The sequence below is a fragment of the Bombina bombina genome, chromosome 1, assembly GCF_027579735.1.
Source record: "Bombina bombina isolate aBomBom1 chromosome 1, aBomBom1.pri, whole genome shotgun sequence".
Taxonomy (NCBI): Eukaryota; Metazoa; Chordata; class Amphibia; order Anura; family Bombinatoridae; genus Bombina; species Bombina bombina.
The window spans coordinates 193525960-193546320 of record NC_069499.1 but is presented as its reverse complement, the minus strand read 5'-3'; the positions used below and the strand labels follow the sequence as shown (position 1 = coordinate 193546320).

Genomic DNA, 20361 nt, shown 5'->3' with positions numbered 1-20361 from the left:
TATTATTGTGCTGTATATAAGCACTATTTATGGGATGTCCAGAGACATAATACATGTTCTGCCCTGCTACCCTGCAGCATGTGTAACTCATAATGTCCAGGAAAACATGGCTGAGATGGTAACCCTACCTACACCCAATAGTATTGAACAGATATGCAGACCTTAAGAGAAAGTAAAGTCAAAACTCATTTTCATGATTCAGGTAGAGCGTGACATTTTAAACATGTTTCCAAATTACTTCTATTGTACAAATTGCCTTGTTCTTTAGGTATCCCTTTGTCCTTTTAAGTATTTTTTTTAAAGCAAGCCAAGCTGTTCACTGATTCAAGAGATATTTATTTCCAGATGTTTTTAAAAAAACAAACATAAAAAAAACAATCACTTATCAAACAACGATAAAAAAGGAAAAATACAGAATCAAGTGGATAGTAACATTCTGTGCTATACCAATAACAAATGAAAATCCAGAGTGATATATCATCCAAAATGAGTAAAGTCTTAGCCTTCAGTGTCCAACAATCTGCAACAAATGGAGATGACTCAGTCCTTGAATGATGTAAATTCCAAATCATCCCTTAGAGTTTGAGAAAGTACTGAGGACCTGAACACATCATAATAATAGTTACACATAAATCATCCATGTAAAACAAAATATCAAAAATCTTCTGTCCATATGAATTTGAACTCTTTATTTAAAACCTTTCAGCCTAGCAACAACTAATTCAAAAATGTTTTGAGTGATGCAGTTGGTGATGTCATGTAATTAGCGATGTCACTCTTGTCACCTGATCTCAGAGTTTTATTAATTTCCTTGCTTTCCTGGTCGTTGTGCTTTTCAGCAAGTACATACATACAAGTATCTCACAGATCATTGCTTTGATTTATATACAATTCATTTGGCTGATATATATTTATTATTTTCATACTGCGTTTTATTTCCACTTCTTTCTTATAAAAATCCTTCTTGCACCAACATTTTATCTATTACAGTATTAGTGTCTATAAACATTTTGGCCCACTCTACTTAAAGGGACACTCAATCAAAATTAAACTTTCATTATTCAGATAGAGCATGTCATTTTAAACAACTTTACAATTTACTTCCATTAACTAATGTGCACAGTCTTTTTATATTTAAACTTTTTGAGTCACCAGCTCCTACTGAGCATGTGCAAGAATAAGTGTGTATGCGTTTGTGAATGGCTGATGGCTGTCACATGGTACGTGTATGCATTGTGATTGGCTGATGGCTGTCACATGGTACAGGGGGAGTGGAAAAAGACATAACTTTTAAAATTGTCAGAAAAAAATCTACTACTCATTTGAAGTTCAGACTAAGTGCTATTGCATTGTCTTGTTATCTTGCATTTGTTGATTATGCAAATCTACTGGGTTGACTGGTCCTTTAACAGAAACATGGTTTTTCTTATAGCTTTTGGCATGAGGCGGAAGTCTTTTGGCTTTTCTGTTGCATCTTCTGTCCTGTTTTAAGGTTTGTCATCTAGATTCAGTATTTTGGGAATCAGCAATTCCTTTTGACATAGTTTAGATACCTGGAACAGCACACACAGTAACTTTGTATGTTTGTCTGGCCCTAAATATAACATTTAATCATTGTTGCATGTGTATAAACATTAAAAAAAACAACATAATGAATCCTTCAGATGAGATTAGATTAATTAACATTACATCTCTTCTTCTTCTATATATAAATAAATAAATACATTATAGGTATTGTACAGCAAGTAACTTGCATTGTGTTTGTATATGAATTATTCAAAGTGCATAAGAGGTTGTTTCATGTGATCTTGCAAATGACAGAATAGAATCTAAAATATATATATCAGGGGCATATTTTGGCCTAGGCAAACAAGGCACTTGCCCTATATATATATCCTTAGATTCCATTCTGTCATTTCCAAGATTTTTATTAATTTTTTAAAAAAATAGCATTAGGTGAGTTTTTGTTCATCAGGCCCTACATTTTGGGCTTTGGTATACTGACAGATATACATTAAGGAAGCATTTATGTTTTGTAGAAAGTGATAAAATAAGGAGATTTATTTCCCTGCAGTGCTGCCCATTTTATGGCTGGATATGAGTGACGTGCTAACTGTTGCATGCGAGCAATAAGAATTTTATTGCGGCTCTATGTGTGCGCACTTATTACGCGTTTAAAGTAAAATGTGTTTGCTTGAGCGCAATTAATTTAACACAAGTCGGGTTAGTGCAACTTCAGAGATCTGGTTAACTATTATGCAAGATAAGAAGATTCACAAAACAAATTAAAAATACAATTGAAAGTACAGTTACACTCATAATAACACTGTATAAAGTTTATAAGGGTTTTAAAGATATGAGGTCTCAGGTGTTAGACAAAAAAGGACTGCAAATGGCTTAAACATTGAGATACATACATACAAAATGTCTAAATATGTATATAAATATATGTTTATTTGAATGTACATATGTATTAATATGTGTATATTTTTGTATATATACAGTATATATATATATATATATATATATATATATATATATATATTATATATATATATATATATATATATACACACGAGTATATACATACACACATACTGTATAAACAGATAAGTACTTATGTATAAAAAATATAGACATATATATAAGTGTATTGCAACCCTTTGCAGTCAAGTAGCTGAAAACATGTAAAATAATATGCAATATTAATTTTTAATAAAGTTTTTAACTATTTACTGTAAATATTACACATTCCAATGTTCTTCACAAAAGGGAATATGTTCTAAATATTTTTAAATAGATATTCCTATATATCTGTATATATCTATATATAATCATATAGATATATATTTTACAAAAAAAACATCAGAGATATATAGAAATATTTATTTATGAATTAACAGAACATATGCTGCTATGTGAAAAACATTGGAATGTGAAAAATTCCTATTTCATGACTAGTAAGGGCACTTGGTTAAACGCAATTGGGTTTTGTGAGCGAGTATGGTTGTTAGTTTTTTCCCACTTTTCGCTCTCTTTTGAAGTCTATGGGGGAACACGGTCCGCAATATTTGAAGTTCAGCTTCTTGCGCGCGTCGGGTCAGTGCCCCGTGCAAAAACTTTATACTTTAAACTTGTAATACGCAGTACGCACGCTACCAGAAGTGCAAAAAATGCCTCTGTCTAGTGAATTTAATGAGCGAGCAGATGTGAAAAATTGCACTGCACTCGTAATCTAGATATTAGTAGGCTGTGGCGTAAAAGATGAAAGCATCTATTTTATATACAAAAATAAACATGAAAGAGCAATTTGGAAACACATTAAGGTGAAATTAATTTTACACCATACTGTTCCTTTAATATAAACACATCACTTTCACTGTTAAGAGATTTGTATATTTTTTGAGCTAGGTATAACATAAAATCTAAGATATGTTCATATAAAATAGCAATTCATATCTACCTGCTGCTGGATCTTTAATATCATCTCCTGGTCTCCCATTGTGCTCAATGTTTAAAGACGTTATTGTTTGGCTCACTACCCTGCATAGATGAAGACAAAATGTCATTTTATCCACTTATTAATGTAACGCTGGGTGGTTTACAGACAATACAGTTACGAATTCCTAAATCCGGAATTCCAAAATCCAAACTTATTATGAAATCCAAACTTTTTCACTTAGATTTTTTTTTTAAATAAAATTATTAACAATTACTATTTTCCCTGCCTGTAAGTACCAAAAGTATTTAAAAATGATAGAAAACTACTTAAGTCACATGTACAAGCTGTATTATGACATGTAAATATTGCCTAAATGACATAAGGTATTGTTTACACTTGGTTCCATGCCCTCTCCCAACTGTAACATTTTAAAGATGCAATTATTCCAAAATCCACACTATTCCGAAATCCAAACCTTTTCTAGTCCCAAGCAGTTTGGATAAAGGGTTTTCTACCTGTATTTGTCTTGTTGCAAATGAATTATACATTAAAGGGATATTCCGGTTAAAATTTAAATACACATAGATGAATTACTTATTTGAATAGAAACATATTTACAATATACATGCACTGTCAAAAATGCTTCTAGTAAACGTTACCACTGTTATAGTGTTAGCATTTTTCTGTGCATGTGAAGCAGAGCTAGATATTGAGCGGCTCAGAGCACCAGTGGGGATTGTATCATGTCAGCAATTAACAAATTGAGTCATTACCAGATGGTACAAGCACCTTAGGCTCTCTGAGTTTAAAATGCTGGTGCACGGTGCATACTTAAATACACTTCTGAAACAGATATAGCTTTTACTAGAAGCATTTTTGCTAATACATGTATATTACAAAAATGTTTCTATTCAAAACTTAAATGCACCCATGTAGATTCCAATTTTTGGCTGGAACGTCCCTTTAAAATAATACTTAGAAAGTTATACCATGCAAAAATGTATCACATGATGTTATGTTTTTCGCACTTTATTTTATATATTTTTATTTTCTTGGGATAAGATACTCTTATAAAAATGATTATTTTATTTTTTTATAGATGATTTTCATGAAAAAGACCTCTTACCTCCTCACATTCTCATGAGGCTCAAGATCAGCATATCCTGCAACATACGTTGTATTTCTGTGTCACGTATATGTAGAGCGGCAATACAGTGACACGTTTCCATGCGCACTCCTTGTTCTGTACTTTTTAATGCCCACAACAGAAGATCTTTTAGATGGGGTGTTACTTGTCCAATTTTGCCTACAGCTGGGTAAAATTAAAGAAATTTACATTTTATTTTTATATATACACAAAATAATCCACCAGAATATAAATATATAAGTATTTAATACCTGAATACATTGTTTTCAAATCTGTGAGCTCTCTACATTATTAGACTTAGGGCAAGACCGTAAATCCCCAGTATAATGTCCTATAGTAACTATAAATATAGCATGGCTCCAAGTAAGTATAATGTATTATTATAATCCTTTAATATAAAAGGCCAAGTGTGTTTGTCCGAAGCTGTCAGTAGAGACAGCACGAGGACAAACACACCTGGCCTTAGAGTCTAACTGATCTGCTGCGGGCACGGTGACGGTGGGCGGAAGTGGGCATGGCTGGGGTGTGAGCGGGAGTGGTCCGCGCGAGAGAGAGGGAAAGGAGATAGAAAGAGAGGGGGAGAGAGCAAAAGAGATGGGAAAGAGCTAAAGAGAGGGTAAGAGAGAGCAAAAGAGAGGGGAAAGGGCAAAAAAAGAGGGGGAGAGAGAGCAAAAGAGAGGGGAAAGAGCAAAAGAGAGGGGAAAGAGAGAGCAAAAGAGAGGGGGAGAGAAAAAATAAGAGGGGTAAAGAGAGAGAGCAAAAGAGAGGGGAAGAGAGAGAGCGCAAAAGAGGGGGAGAGAGCGCAAAAGAGAGGGGGAGAGAGAGCGCAAAAGAGAGGGGGAGAGAGAGCGCAAAAGAGAGGGGGAGAGAGAGCGCAAAAGAGAGGGGGAGAGAGAGCGCAAAAGAGAGGGGGGAGAGAGCGCAAAAGAGAGGGGGAGAGAGCGCAAAAGAGAGGGGAGAGAGAGAGCGCAAAAGAGGGGAGAGAGAGCGCAAAAGAGAGGGGGGAGAGAGTGAGCAAAAGAGAGAGGGGGGAGAGAGAGAGCAAAAGAGAGGGGGGAGAGAGAGAGAAAAAGAGAGGGGGTAGAGAGAGCAAACGAGAGGTGTAGCGAGAGAGCGCAAATGAGAGGTGGAGCGAGAGAGCGCAAAAGAAAGGGGGAGAGAGCACAAGAGAGAGGGGGGAGAGAGAGAGCGCAAAAGAGAGGGGAGAGAGAGAGCGCAAAAAGAGAGGAGAGAGAGAGCGCAAAAGAGAAGGGAGAGAGAGAGCGCAAAAGAGAGGGGAGAGAGCACAAAAGAGAGGGGAGAGAGCGCAAAAGAGAGGGGGGGAGAGAGCGCAAAAGAGAGGGGGGAGAGAGAGCGCAAAAAAGAGAGTGGGGAGAGAGCACAAAATAAAGAGCGGGAGGAGAGCGAGCAAAAGATAGAGGGGGGAGAGAGAGAGCAAAAGAGAGGGGGGGAGAAGAGAGAGCAAAAGAGAGGGGGGAGCGGGAGAGCGCAAAAGAGAGGTGGAGCGGGAGAGCGCAAAAGAAAGGGGGAGAGAGGAGCACAAGAGAGAGGGGGGGAGAGAGAGAGAGGGCAAAGAGAGGGGAGAGAGAGAGCGCGGCAAAAGAGAGGGGAGAGAGCGCAAAAGAGAGGGGGAGAGAACGTAAAAGAGATGGGGGAGAGGGAGCAAAAGAGAGAGGAGAGAGAGCAAAAGAGAGGGGAGAGAGAGCAAAAGAGAGGGGGGAGAGGGAGCAAAAGAGAAGGGAGAGAGAGCAAAAGAGAGGGGGGAGAGAGAGAGAGAAGAGCAAAAGAGAGGGGGGAGAGGAGAGAGCAAAAGAGAGGGGAGAGAGAGAGCAAAAGAGAGGGGGAGAGGGGGGAGAGAGAGAGAGAGAGAGAGAGAGAGAGAGAGAGAGAGAGAGAGAGAGAGAGAGAGAGAGAGAGAGAGAGAGAGAGAGAGAGAGCGAGCGAGCAAGGGGTGGGACGATGTACTGCACCTAAAAGAAATTGTTATTTTTTGTAATGGTGGTTTTTTTATTTTTGTAATTTTAGTGTTTATTATTTTTTGTAATTGTAGTTATAATTTTTTAGTAATCTTAGGTTTTTTAATTTTTAGTAATGCTAGGTTTTATATTTTTAGTATTGTTAGGTTTTATTTTTATTTCACAGGTAAGTTTGTATTTACTTTTAAATAGGTAGTTAGTTAATAATTGTAACTTTAATTTAGGCATATTTTAATTATGTTAAAGTTAGGGGGTGTTAGGTTTAGGAGTTAATATAGTTTAATTTAGGTTGTTGTGATGTGGGGGCCGGCGGTTTAGGGGTTAATAGGTTTAGTTAGTGTTGGCCTTGTGGGTGTATGGTGGTTTAGGGGTTAATAGGTTTAGTTAGTGTTGACGATGTTTGGGAATGGTGGTTTAGGGATTAATAGGTTTAGTTAGTGTCGGCGATGTCAGGGAACTGCGGTTTAGGGGTTAATAGCTTTATTTAGTGATTTAGTTAGTGTCGGCGATGTCGGGGAACTACGGTTTAGGGGTTAATAGGTTTAGGTAGTGTTGGCGATGTGGGGCGGCGGTTTAGGGGTTAATAGGTTAAGTTAGTGTCGACTATGTCGGGGGACGGCGGTTTAGGGGTTAATAGCTTTATCTAGTGCTAGCGATGTGGGTGGCGGCAGCGGTTTTAGATCATTTTGTTTTTGCAATCGCCGGCATATTAGTTATGTTTAGTTAAATCGTTTTTTCGGATCCATTCTTTATTCATATGCATTATTCTATTCTAAACTTCAGAATAGAATAATGCATATGAATAAATAATGGATCCGAAAAAACTAACGGATCCGAAAAAACGATTTAACTTAACATAACTAATTTGCCAAAATTATTTATTTTTTTTAAACTTAACTAAACTAATTTTCTGAAACAAAAATTATTTATTCAACTAAAGGGACACTGAACCTAAATTTTTTTCTTTCGTGATTCAGATAGAGCATGCAATTTTAAGCAACGTTCTAATTTACTCCTATTATTACTTTTTCTTCGTTCTCTTGCTATCTTTTTTTGAAAAATAAGGCTAAAATTACTCACCTTTGATGGCAAATGCTTGAATTTTCCACAGTGGATCACTCTGAATTAACTTATAAAGGCAATTCTGAACCTTGAAAAAGAGAAAGGTAGAGTATACAAAGAGAACCATAGAAAGTGTTAAAATATTGATGGTTGTATTTAAAGAGACATTTAACCCAATTTCTGTCATGCATAAGAAAGCACATACTGTATATAATATTACACACAATATTTATGAGTACAAGGATTCAGTTATATATAAATACAATTATCAGGAATAGCATGTTTGTGCACAATTGTTACACAAGATCACATACTTATTGGTGGATAGGGACATGCACATCAATTAAAAAAAACCACAATTTATTAAAAAAAAGTTAAATGTTTTTCAATTCAGTTTAATATGAAAGAAGATCTATTCAATGGGAAGAATCTGAAAAGTATTTTTTAAGAAATCTCTTTTTCCTCTGCTGAACATTGTTCTGTTTAATTTTAGATTGTTGATGCCATCACTAACAGGCACTACCAAGACCCTCTCTAATCTCACCATCTCATCTTTGATTTTCAGCAAACCAGCGGTGACACAGGCTTCTTTGCGGACAGCTACAAAATCATCAGAGAAACACTGAAGAAAGCCAGGAAGCAGCTGTGCAGTCATAAGTTGTAGCCAGCCAATCAGAGACAGAGCTTGAACCTTTTCTTTCCAATTACCTTTTTCTAAATTCTCTCTGCAAAATATCAGCGTACACTTTATACAGTGAATGGTAAAATACTAATATAAAATGCTTACATATTAGTAATGTTTATGGTTATTAAATAATAAGATAATATTTCTAAAGCACAGCAATACCTTTAAATGAGAACCCACCTCAGTTGGTCATGAACATCCTTCCCATAACCCATCTTGCCTAGGGCTTGTGCAGCTGCTTGTTGCACCGCAGGCTTCCAGTCCTCCCACATAAGGTGGATAAGCTTATTTCTCAAATCCTGCAGCAAACATAAACATTTATCTTCTTAGGATCCAGTACCTAGTAATGTTCCTAGTAACAGTCTTATGTAGGGTGACCATATTGCCGCTTTAAAAAGGGACACATATGAAAAATACATATGTAAGGGTTGTTTTCATGGCTGTTTAAAGAAATGTTTTGTATAAGAACCCTGACATATGTCATATGTGTCCCTTTTTAAAGCGGCAATATGGTCACCCTAGTCTTATGTCTATTGCACTCTATTAAAGGGACAGTAAACACCTTGAGATTTTTTTTATAACATGCATAATGAAACAGCTTTGCAATATATTTGTTTTGCCCCCTTTTAATGTAATTTAGTTCTGAAAAATTGAACAATTTCTAATCCTTAGAACATGAAAAGCACATTGTTTGCTCTGCAAAACAGAGTACTTTATATTAACTTTATGACCATGATTAGTCTTGTTGTCGGCAAACTTAAAGGGACACTGAACCCAAATGTTTTCTTTCATGATTCAGATAGAGCATGCAATTTTAAACAACTTTCTAATTTACTCCTATTATCAATTTTTCTTTGTTCTCTTGCTATCTTTATTTGAAAGAGAAGGCATCTAAGCTAAGAAAATTTTAGTGTCCCTTTAAGCCCAGATTGACTCCTCCAATTAAGGCAAATAGTGGGTGGAGTTTGGCTATTAACAAAATAATTGTAGGATGTTGATTTGTTCTAAAAACATTAAGACATTGCTGATACGTTATTCTATAGAAACACAACAAAAATGTCTTGTAATTACAAGGTCTTTACTCTCCTTTTAAAGCAGGGATGCGTAATGTTGTTTTTTTTCCCATAGCTAGAATTCATCCCAAACTTGGTCAATGGGGTTGAGGTCATGGCTCTCTGCAGGCCACTCAAGTTCCTCAACACCAAACTTGTCAAACTATGTCTTCATGGGCCTCTCTTTATGCACAGGGCTTGCTGGAACAGGAAACAGTCTTTACCAAACTGTTGCCACATAGTTGGAAGAACCCAATTGCCTAAAATGCCTTTATATCCTGTAGTATTAGCTTCAGCACTTAGCAGCCCCACTCTGCAAGTGTATATATCTATCAAGGCGCTATGAAATGAGGCACTGTGCTTCCTACTTAAAGGGATTTTAAACAGTTAATAAATGCTAGACAAAATGATTTATTCAAAACAAAGATTACCCTGAGAATAATATGTACATATATTTAAAAAAAAAAAAATATTAGTTATATTGAAGATAAATGCTCACCCAACTGACAAGTCCATGTAGCCGAGACAGAGCCCTGCAGGCCACAATCCGATGTCTCCAATTCTGACTGTTCAATGCTTCTCCCAACATAGCATGGACCAAGCTCTAAAGGATAAAAAATACAGCTATAAACTCATTTAACCCAGGTGTTGCTCTAGATCATAACATTTTCTCATGTTTTCTGCAGATCTTATTAGCTGTATGAGATATCATATATTAAAGATACATATATGTATGTTAACCCCGATACCCACAGATTATATAATAGTTATAAATATAGGTTTAATGTGGCTATTTCAGATGTATTGCACATAAACCACATAAAATTATCAGCAACAATGTAAATACAGCCTAAGAGAATAATATTCTTGCTTCACTTTTTGCTAATAAAAGAACTAACACACTCCATGAAATGTATTAAAGATGTTCATTAATGCTTGTGCCATGTTAGTATTTTTTGGAGTTTAAAGGGACAAATTAAAAGTAAAAATTAAGCTTTCATGGTTCAGAAAGAGCATGGAATTTTAAGAACCTTTTTAAATTTACTTCTGTTATCAAAATTACTTTGGTCTCTTGGCATCTTTTGTTCAAAAGCATGCCTAGGTAGGCTCAGGAGCAACAATGCACTAATGGGACCTAGATAGTGATTGGTAGCTAGATATATATGCTTCTTGTCATTGGCTCACCATATGTGTTCAGATAGGTCCTAATAATGCATTGCTGCTGTATCATTATTTGTAACCAACATTCGATTTTCCCTTAAAGGGACACAAACCCATTTGTTTTATTTTTTTTATTTCAGGATTCAGATAGAACATACAATTTTAAACAACTTTCCAATTTGCTTATATTATCAAATATGCTTTAATCCCTTGATATCCTTTGGTAAAGGAACAACTCTGCACTACTGGCTGAACCCATTTAGTCAGCTAATCACAAGAGACAAATGTGAGCAAGCACCAATCACCAGCTCGCTCCCACTAGTGAAGGATATGTACATATTCTTTTTCCACAGTGGATATCAAGAGAACAAAGTACATTGGAAAATAGAAGTGATTTTAAAAGTTTCTTAAAGGAATATTCCGGTCAAAATTTAAATGCACATTTATGAATTACATGAATAGAAGCATATTTACAATATAAATGTATTGGCAAAAATGTGTCTAGTAAAAGTTATCACTGTTTTAGTGTTAATACTTTTCTCTGCATGTAAAGCATAGCTAGATATTCTCAGTGCACAAGCATTTTAAATACAGCAGCTGCTCAGAACACCAGTGGGGCTTGCATCATCTCAGCAATTAAGAAACAGTAATTACCAGATGGTACAAGCACCTTTGAGTAAGACTCTTTGAGTAAGTGCTGTGTTTAAAATGCTGGTGCATGGTGCATACTTAAGTACACTGCTCAAACAGCTATATCTTTAATTAGAAGTATTTTTACTAATACATGTATATCACAAAATGATTATTTTCAAAACAGCAATGTATTCATGTGAATTTCAATGTTGGCTGAAATGTCCCTTTAAAATGACATGCTAAATCAGAATCATGCAATTTTCATTTTGACTTTTCTATGTCTGTAAAGAGGACCCCTGTATAGCAATGTCTATTCTAATGCACACTTACTGTGCTCTCACTGAGCTCACTCAGTAAATAGCAGGCCTGTTCCTCTGTCTCCTTGTTTGTGACTTCAAACAGCTGTGTCAGAATCCTCTTCACCACAAGATGGTTGTGTTCACCTTCCAAAGCTAGACATTGAGCTGCTGCCCAGCTGTCAGCATCAGTACCTATAAATCAGATATCATTATCACTAATGTGCTTTAATATCCATAACAATGATATGGCAGAAAAGGGTCTTATGTAATATTTGTTTTTGTGTTCAGCTATTTTAACATCTGGTATCAAGTTGAATCAGCCAGCATAAAGTTTCTGTTTTGTGGTAAAATTCTAGCTAGATGTTATAATCAAGAAAGGGATCTTGTTTGTTTTCACTGATGCATTTTTTATTTATTTTTTAACATTTACCAGGTAGCACTGTTACAGACAAACCTCTACTCTTAATTTTTCAAGACTCATTATCCTCAGGCATGGTACCCATGCCTCAAAAAGGGAAGTAGGGATGATCCAGGAAGCTATAGACCAGTTAGTCTGACATCAATAATGGGGAAGATATTTGAAGGGATTATAAGGGATTATATTGATGATCATATTCGTGTAAACAAGATTATGAGTTCTAATCAGCATGGTTTTATGAGAAATAGATCATGTCAAACTAATCTAATTAGATTCTATGAGGAAGTAAGTAAAAATATAGATAAAGGGGAATCAGTTGATGTGATATACTTGGATTTTGCAAAGGCGTTTGATACAGTGCCACATGAGAGATTAATGCACAAAATTAAGGGACTGGGAATAGCTGAAAATGTTAGTTTGTGGATAAATAACTGGATAAAAGATAGGGAGCAACGAATAGTAGTAAATGGATCATACTCAGATTGGACAAAGGTAATCAGTGGAGTACCCCAGGGATCAGTGCTGGGCCCTATTCTTTTTAATATTTTTATAAATGACTTGGAGCTAGGATTAAATAGCGACATCTCTATTTTTGCAGATGATACTAAGTTATGTAAGGTCATTAGGTCAGAGCAGGATGAACTTTCGTTACAAAGGAACCTGCAAAAATTAGAAGTATGGGCAGGTAAATGGAAAATGAGATTTAATACGGGAAAATGCAAGGTTCTACATTTTGGAAGTAAAAATAAGTAGGCTACGTATTATTTAAATGGGACAAGACTTAGCCAAACACAGGAGGAAAGGGGCTTGGGGGTAGTAATAGATAACAAGCTAAAGATGGGTGCACAATGCAGGGCAGCAGCTTCAAAGGCTAATAAGATACTAGCATGCATTAAAAGAGGCATTGACTCAAGGGAGGAAAGCATAATTCTGTCACTATATAAAGCCCTGGTAAGACCTCACCTTGAGTATGGAGTGCAGTTCTGGGGACCAATCGCAAAAAAAGATATTGCAGAACTAGAAAAAGTTCAGAGAAGGGCCACAAAGCTAATAAGGGGATTGGAGAATTTAACCTATGAGCCAAACTGGGTCTGTTTTCTTTAGATAAAAGGCGCTTAAGAGGTGACATGATTACTTTATATAAATATATTCAAGGCCCATATACAGAGATGGCAGAAGCTCTGTTTATTCCAAGAAAATTGTTTGTGACCAGAGGTCACAATTTAAGGTTGGAGGAAAGGAGATTTAATCTCTTGCAACGGAAACGTTTTTTCACTGTAAGAGCAATACAATTGTGGAACTCATTACCAAAGGAGGTAGTGAATGCCAATACCCTAGATACATTTAAAAATTATTTGGATACATTTCTGTCTATAAACAAAATTCATGGATATGGTTGCTAGTATTAAATGGGTCACCTTTTAGTGGGATTATTTAAGCTTAACTGGAGCTTTTTGTATATATTTTCGATTTGTATAGATTGAACTCAATGGACTTCTGTCTTTTTTCAACCTCATCTACTATGTTACTATGTTACTATTTTGTTAAAAATAGTGCAGACTTTAGATGTCATTGCAAGTGATATTGAAAAGTGCTTTTACATATATGTTTTTAGTGTACAATGCTTAATATCGGGAAATCTGTACAAATGCAATAAATTCTGACTGCACGATCATTCTAAAAGGTACCGTAAACTAGGGTCTGTAAAAACATTTATTAATCTAATTTAAATTAAATTAACACCAGATGCTTATTATATAGACATTCATTTGATTATAAACTGACAGGACTATCCTATACGCAGACCTAAATTAGTGTGATATGGATATGAGGCTCACCATTTTGTGTCACACTGTCTAATAATATAGCTTAGTAGGTTTGCATTTAGTGTAAAGCTACTTTCATCACATGTAATGCATATTTTACTACTAGCAAGTATGGTCACTACTAATAAAGAAAATCTCACTGGTCCCAAGCCAGGGAACAAGAGTATGCAAACTCCCGGTGTCAGCTCCGGATTGGAACTAGCTGACACCAGGAGTTTGCATACTCTTGTTCCCTGGCTTGGGACCAGTGAGCTGGAACACTGAGAGATCCCAGTAAGCTCTACTCAGCAAAACAGGGTGCTGCCGCTCTTGTGAGTATAACAACAACACAAGATATCTGCACATTTCTCTGTAATCACAGTGTTACACTAGGAGGCGCCCTCTGTCTTGTGATCTTCTTTCACAGAGTTTCTTCTTTGGATTCATTTTTAAAGGGACACTGAACCCATTTTTTTTTCTTTTGTGATTCAGATAGATCATGCAATTTTAAGCAACTTTCTAATTTACTCCTATTATCATTTTTTCTTTGTTCTCTTGCTATCTTTATTTGAAAAAGAAGGCATCTAAGCTTTTTTTTGGGGGGTTCAGAACTCTGGACAGCACTTTTTTTTATTGGTGGATGAATTTATCCACCAATCAGCAAGGACAACCCAGGTTGTTCACCAAAAATGGGCCGGCATCTAAACTTACATTCTTGCATTTTAAATAAAGATACCAAGAGAATAAAGAAAATTTGATAATAGGAGTAAATTAGAAAGTTGCTTGAAATTTCTTGCTCTATCTGAATCACGAAAGAAGAAATTTGGGTTCAGTGCCCCTTTAACTTGAGAGAAGCAGCCCAGATTCAAGATCCAGTACACCCAATCCATTTGGGATTTTTCATTTTCCCCGGACCACACAGATGTTTTTTTTATGGACTCGATAAGACTTTGCATTTATGTTTTATAAATTTATGTTTCATTACATTATGTTTTACATTTGCTGCTATATTGATTCTTGATCTTATTTCATTATTTACTTATGTAAATGCTTTTTTTGCGCCCCCTTGTGTTGAACACAGTAGTGTTAATAACAGTAGTTTTTTCACTACTAATAAACCCAGACTTCTTAACTGTTCTAGATCCTAAAGGATAGTCAGGACTCACAGTTCATTGTCCCTGTCTGCTGCTGTGACCAGTGGAGAGGAATTTGAAGGAATACCTTAATCACATATGCAGAATGCTCAGTTATGCTCTTGGAGTGCAGAGCCTGGGTTATGCTTGCTTATTGGTGGCTAAATGTAGTCACCAATAAGCAAGCGTTATCCAGGGTGCTGAACCTAAAATGGGCCAGCTCCTAAGCGTTACATTCCAGCTTTTTAAATAAAGATAGCAACAAGAGAACGAAGACAAAATGATAACGGGAGTAAATTAGAAAGTTGCTTAAAATTGCATGCTGTATCTGAATCATTAAAGGAAAAATGTGGCTTTAAAAAAGCAAAATGTAAAGGAGAAATGTATTTCTGTGAAAGCTGTGTGTGTGCACAGGATGAATGATCTACACTGGCATATTGGTTCTATTCAACTGTCAAAATTTGAAGGGTTTAGTTGTGGAGTAAATTGAGAAAATACCATGATGCAGTTGTGCAAACATAATAGTCCTCGCCTCGTCACTCACTGCTCGTACAACATATTGACACAATGCTGCTGCCATCTTTACAAGGGCTTCTTCATCTTTCAGAGAACTAGAGATGAGTTCTTGCATATCTTCTGGTACATCAGGAATAGAATGGACTCCTTTAGATGCGCCTTATACACATGGATATTAAGAGAAAACCAGTTAAATGATTAATGTAAGTCCTACACAGATACCACTATGGTTGTTTTGCATGAGTTTACTACTGCACATCCTCACCATTATACAGAGAATCTGTTTTATTCTGGGGCCGACTCACTGCAGCAGAAGCAATGGTTATAAGTGCTGAGATTTTCTGCGCACTGTGCAGACTACTGAGATCCCTCTTCAGTTGCTCCAGCGTAGCCTCTTTCCAACAGCCACCTTAGTTCACAAACATATTTATACTAAACACATACACTAATAATTATATGAGTTTTGTTCTTATTACTCAATGGGCATAATTCATACATGGAAAATGTAAAGCACAACACAGGTAAACATAATGCACGAAAAAGCCATGAAGCCTGTTTCTGTAGGAGATTACTATCTAGGTGGTGATTGTAAAGCAAAATATGTGAGAAATATCTTGTTGATTCAAGATCTAATTATAAGGCAGGATGTTTGGAAACATTCTAACTATTTAAGGAGATACTTAAATAGGCAGAGGCATCTGGTATCAATAGGAACAGTATATGACAAACTGTGCAGAGAAGCAAACTTCCTATTGAGAAAAGTAATGACCAACAATCATCACCTATATGATCTTAATAAATATATATATACAGTGAACTTCTCACCTGCTAATAAAGGCCCTTATAAAATGCATTATATTTTATGTTTGTATATCTGTTTGGGGGTTTAAGAATTTATGGTATTCCCAATGTAGGATGTAACAATTTAAAGGGACAGTAAAGTCAAAATAAATCTTTCATGATTTAAATTGGGCATGCAATTTTAAACAACTTTCCAATTTACTTTTATTACCAATTTTGCTTTGTTCTCTTGGTATTCTTAGTTAAAAGCTAAATCTAGGAGGTTCATGTGCTAATTTCTTAGACTTTGAAGACTGCCTCTAATCTGAAAGCATTTTGACAGTTTTTCACCACTAGAGGGCGTTAGTTCATGTGTTTCATATAGATAACTTTGAGCTCAGGCACGTGAAGCTCCTAGGAGTCAGCACTGATTGGCTAAAAATGCAAGTCTGTCAAAAGAACTGAAATAAGGGGGCAGTTTGCAGGGGCTTAGACAAGGTTATCACAGAGGTAAAAAGTATATTATTATAACTGTGTTATTATAACTGTGTTGGTTATGCAAAATTGGGGAATGGGATTATCTACCTTCTTAAACAACAACAAGTCTGGTGTTTACTGTTCCTTTAAGAGTGGTAAATATTCCCAACAAGTAAGATTTTGGACAACTAATTTGACAAAGATCAGTTTAAGGGAAAGTCTAGTCAAAATTAAACTTCCCTGATTGAGATAGAGCATGCAATTTTAAGCAACTTTCTAATTTACTCCTATTATCAATTTTCTTCATTTTCTTGGTATCTTTATTTGAATGTAAGCTTGTGAACAGGCCCATTTTTGGTTTAGCACCTTGGTAGCACTTGCTGATTGGTGGCTACATTTAGACACCAATCAGAAAGCACTACCCAGGTGCTGAACCAAAAATGGGTCGGCTCTTACGCTTAAATTCCTGCTTTTTCAAATAAAGATACCAAGGAAACAAAGAAAAATGTATTATAGAAGTAAATTAGATTGTTGCGTTGAATTGCATGCTCTATCTGAATCATGAAAGTTTAATTTTGACCATACTACTAAATTTTGGTTTAGTATCCCTATAAGCAGGGTAATAAAATGAATGTCTTTATCCAGACTCCTAACTTATAAATGAACATAGTAGGAACATTTAGTTGCATTTATTATTTAGTGCTTTGCTTATTTGATCTGTTGCATTATACAGTTATAAAGAAGACAAACATAATCAAAATTAAACACAAAAGAACCAGTATAAGTTAACCTATACATATAAAGCTTAAATTTTCTAACATTGCATTAACTAAAATATGCAAAATAAATTGTGCTATTGCCAAAACGTTTAACAAACTATTCCATTATGTAGGAGGAGAGTAGGATGACTCTGCACAGAAAGTATTAACTCAGATCACATTGCCATTAATGAGACACCTTATTCTTTGCTGCTGTTAAAAAGGAAATCCACCTACAAAGCTCATAGCACAAACACAAGAGGGGGTGTGAGCTCATGCAAAATGTTCTGCCTTCCAGGAAGCTCACTCCCCACGACTGTACAATGCATGCTGGGAATTAGAGTCCAAAACTGCAGTAGCACAATACTGAGAGGGAAATAGTGAACTGCAAATTCCGAAATGCTATTTAACTAATAGAAAACTGTGCTTCTTCATCTAAAAAATAGCTATATTCAGGGGAATTAAAAGAAAAAAAAATGGACATTCAATTGCCTTTTTTTTCTTTTTCTCCTTTTTGTACTCCAGATGCTTCCCCTGTTCCCTTTGTGGATGTCTACATCATGTAAGCAATTGTGGGAGTTTCCCAACACTAAAAATAATGCTTTATATTTGTCTTTTCAGCATGTTTACTTTTGGAATATCTCAGTAACATATGTCAATATTTTAAATTTAGCTTTTGTGACAATTATGATATCAATAGAATCTGAGTGACATTTACTTACTCAAGGTCCAGGCAGCTCTCCATTGTGCCACAATATTTTGTAAGACTTGTCTCCCATTTAAAGATATGTTCTGCACCTTTTCAGCTTCTTTCTCTTGATTCATGGTTTTCTTGTCAGTTGTTAAACTTGAACTCCTAGTAATTTCATCCTGAACTAAACTTGGAAGACCAGTCCAGCGAACCGCACCTCTTTCAGGTCTCACAGAAAGACCAATAATAAAAAAAAAAGTATGGTAATAAATCATAAGTAATGTTTACACTGTCCCATTTTCAGGTACATTTTAGAGTTACCTGCATCACCCTCTACAAAACTCCACTCTTGATAAGATCTGGGAAATGTTTCTTGAAGATGTTTATCATATAGGTTGTTGCTTTTCATGACAATACATTTCTTGCCCTTCTGGTGTATAATTTTACCGGTACCTGAGAATTAAAGATAAAGATCTTAAGATAGTCATGACGTCTATTTCTGTTACAAAATTTTCTTACGAAAAAATCACCCTTAAAGTGATATTAAAGGGACACTTAATACTAAATACACAGAGACTCATTACTCCCCAGTTCTTATAGACCCATCTCACTCCTCAATACCGACAACAAGATATTCACTAAACTCTTAGCAAACAGACTAGCCCCTATTTTTACCATCCATCCTGATCAAAAAGGCTTTGTAAAGCATAGGTCATCAGTTTGCAATGTGCACAAACTGCAATTATTCCTTTCTTCTTATGATAAAATGAGAAGAGAAGACACTCTCAAAGACTTACCAGAAGCAAGCTTACTCGTGCTTGATGTGGAAAAGGCTTTTGACAAAGTCCTATGGGATCATCTATACACAGTGCTAGAAAAATGTGGGTTTCGAGGCCAATTCACAACAGCCATCAAAGCTATTTACACTAACCCCACAGCAACTATCCTCATCAATAGAAACACATCCCCTTCCTTCCCACTTAAAAGAGGTACCCGACAAGGATGCCCACTATTTCCCTTATTGTTCGATCCACTAGCCATCCAGATTAGGAACCAGATCCCGAGCTTACAAATAGGAAAAACAAAACTACACCTTTCACTGTTCACGGATGACATAATACTGTACATTAGCAACCCCCACATTAATACCTTCAAGATTATGACTATGATAGAGCAATTTGGGAAAGTTTCAGGATATCAAGTAAATAAAGCCAAATCCGAATTCCTCTGGCTCACCCCTCAACACAATCAAAACATTTGAAATTATGACTTTAAACAAGAAACCACTACCTTCACATACCTGGGGAATTAAACTTTCAAACAACATGAATGCTTAGTATGAAGCAAATTATAAACCATTAATATCAGAAATCAAATTCCTACTTAACACCTGGAACCCCTTACCGTTAGCTCTCTCAGCAAGAGTAAATCTTATAAAAATGATAATATTTCCCAAGTTGCTCTACCTGTTTCAAATTATACCAGAACCTTTAACAAAGCAAGACTTACAGACACTAAACTCCTCTATCACTAATTTTGTTTGGAAAGGGAAAAAACAGAATAGGACTATATAAACTGACTGCTACCACATCAAAAGGGGGTTTAGGCCTCCCCAACCTTTAAAACTATAATTGGACGGCACAAACTAAATATGTGAAGGATTGGTGGCTAGACATAGGCAATTTTACTGCATTAGATTTTGAAAAAGAGATTATCAAACCCTGGCCATTAGCTCTCCTAGCACACCTACCAATGAACAAAATTGACCCAAAACTACAAGGACCCCTCCCATTCACAGGCCCGATTAGGGCCTGGCATAAACTATGCAAACACCTACAAACACCACCACACAAGTCTAAATACTTACCACTCAGAGGCAACCCAAACGTCATGCCGGGACTGACCACCTTGCCTTTCAAAATCTGGGAACAAAAAGGACTAAGACAAATTCATCACTTACTGATGCACAATAGCACCACAATAGTCTCATTCACGGAACTAGCAAACAAATATGACATACCATGACAACACCATTTTGCCTACCTACAGGCTAAACACTACATACAAAATAGATTCACAAGCAATTGGACCTCACACAATAAAAGTAGATAGAATTGTCAATTGGGCTAAACAAGGCACTAGATCCATAACACCCATTTACAATTTACTCCAAGAAGCCCCAGGCAATAATAAAATGGTAACACAATTGGCAGTAGATTGGTCAAATAGACTAGAAGCAACTATTTCAGAAACCCAAATCTTAAAGAGCCTTGACACAGTTAAAAAAACTACCCTCTCAATGGCCATAAGGGAGTCCCACACGAAA

At 36.0% G+C, this 20361-nt stretch overlaps 1 protein-coding gene across 1 annotated transcript in view; it reads right to left on the bottom strand.

The window, feature by feature from the left end:
* Window positions 1-1409: 1409 nt before the first annotated feature.
* Window positions 1410-20361, bottom strand: part of HEATR4 (HEAT repeat containing 4) — a 48255-nt gene continuing 29303 nt past the window's right edge. The window contains 14 exon segments of the mRNA XM_053711432.1: window positions 1410-1574; window positions 3464-3505; window positions 3507-3543; window positions 4569-4596; window positions 4599-4754; window positions 7646-7715; window positions 8172-8352; window positions 8493-8611; window positions 9864-9968; window positions 11489-11649; window positions 15312-15488; window positions 15595-15738; window positions 18067-18263; window positions 18344-18488. Coding sequence (XP_053567407.1) covers window positions 1488-1574; window positions 3464-3505; window positions 3507-3543; window positions 4569-4596; window positions 4599-4754; window positions 7646-7715; window positions 8172-8352; window positions 8493-8611; window positions 9864-9968; window positions 11489-11649; window positions 15312-15488; window positions 15595-15738; window positions 18067-18263; window positions 18344-18488 — 1649 coding nt within the window. The 3' untranslated portion in view covers window positions 1410-1487.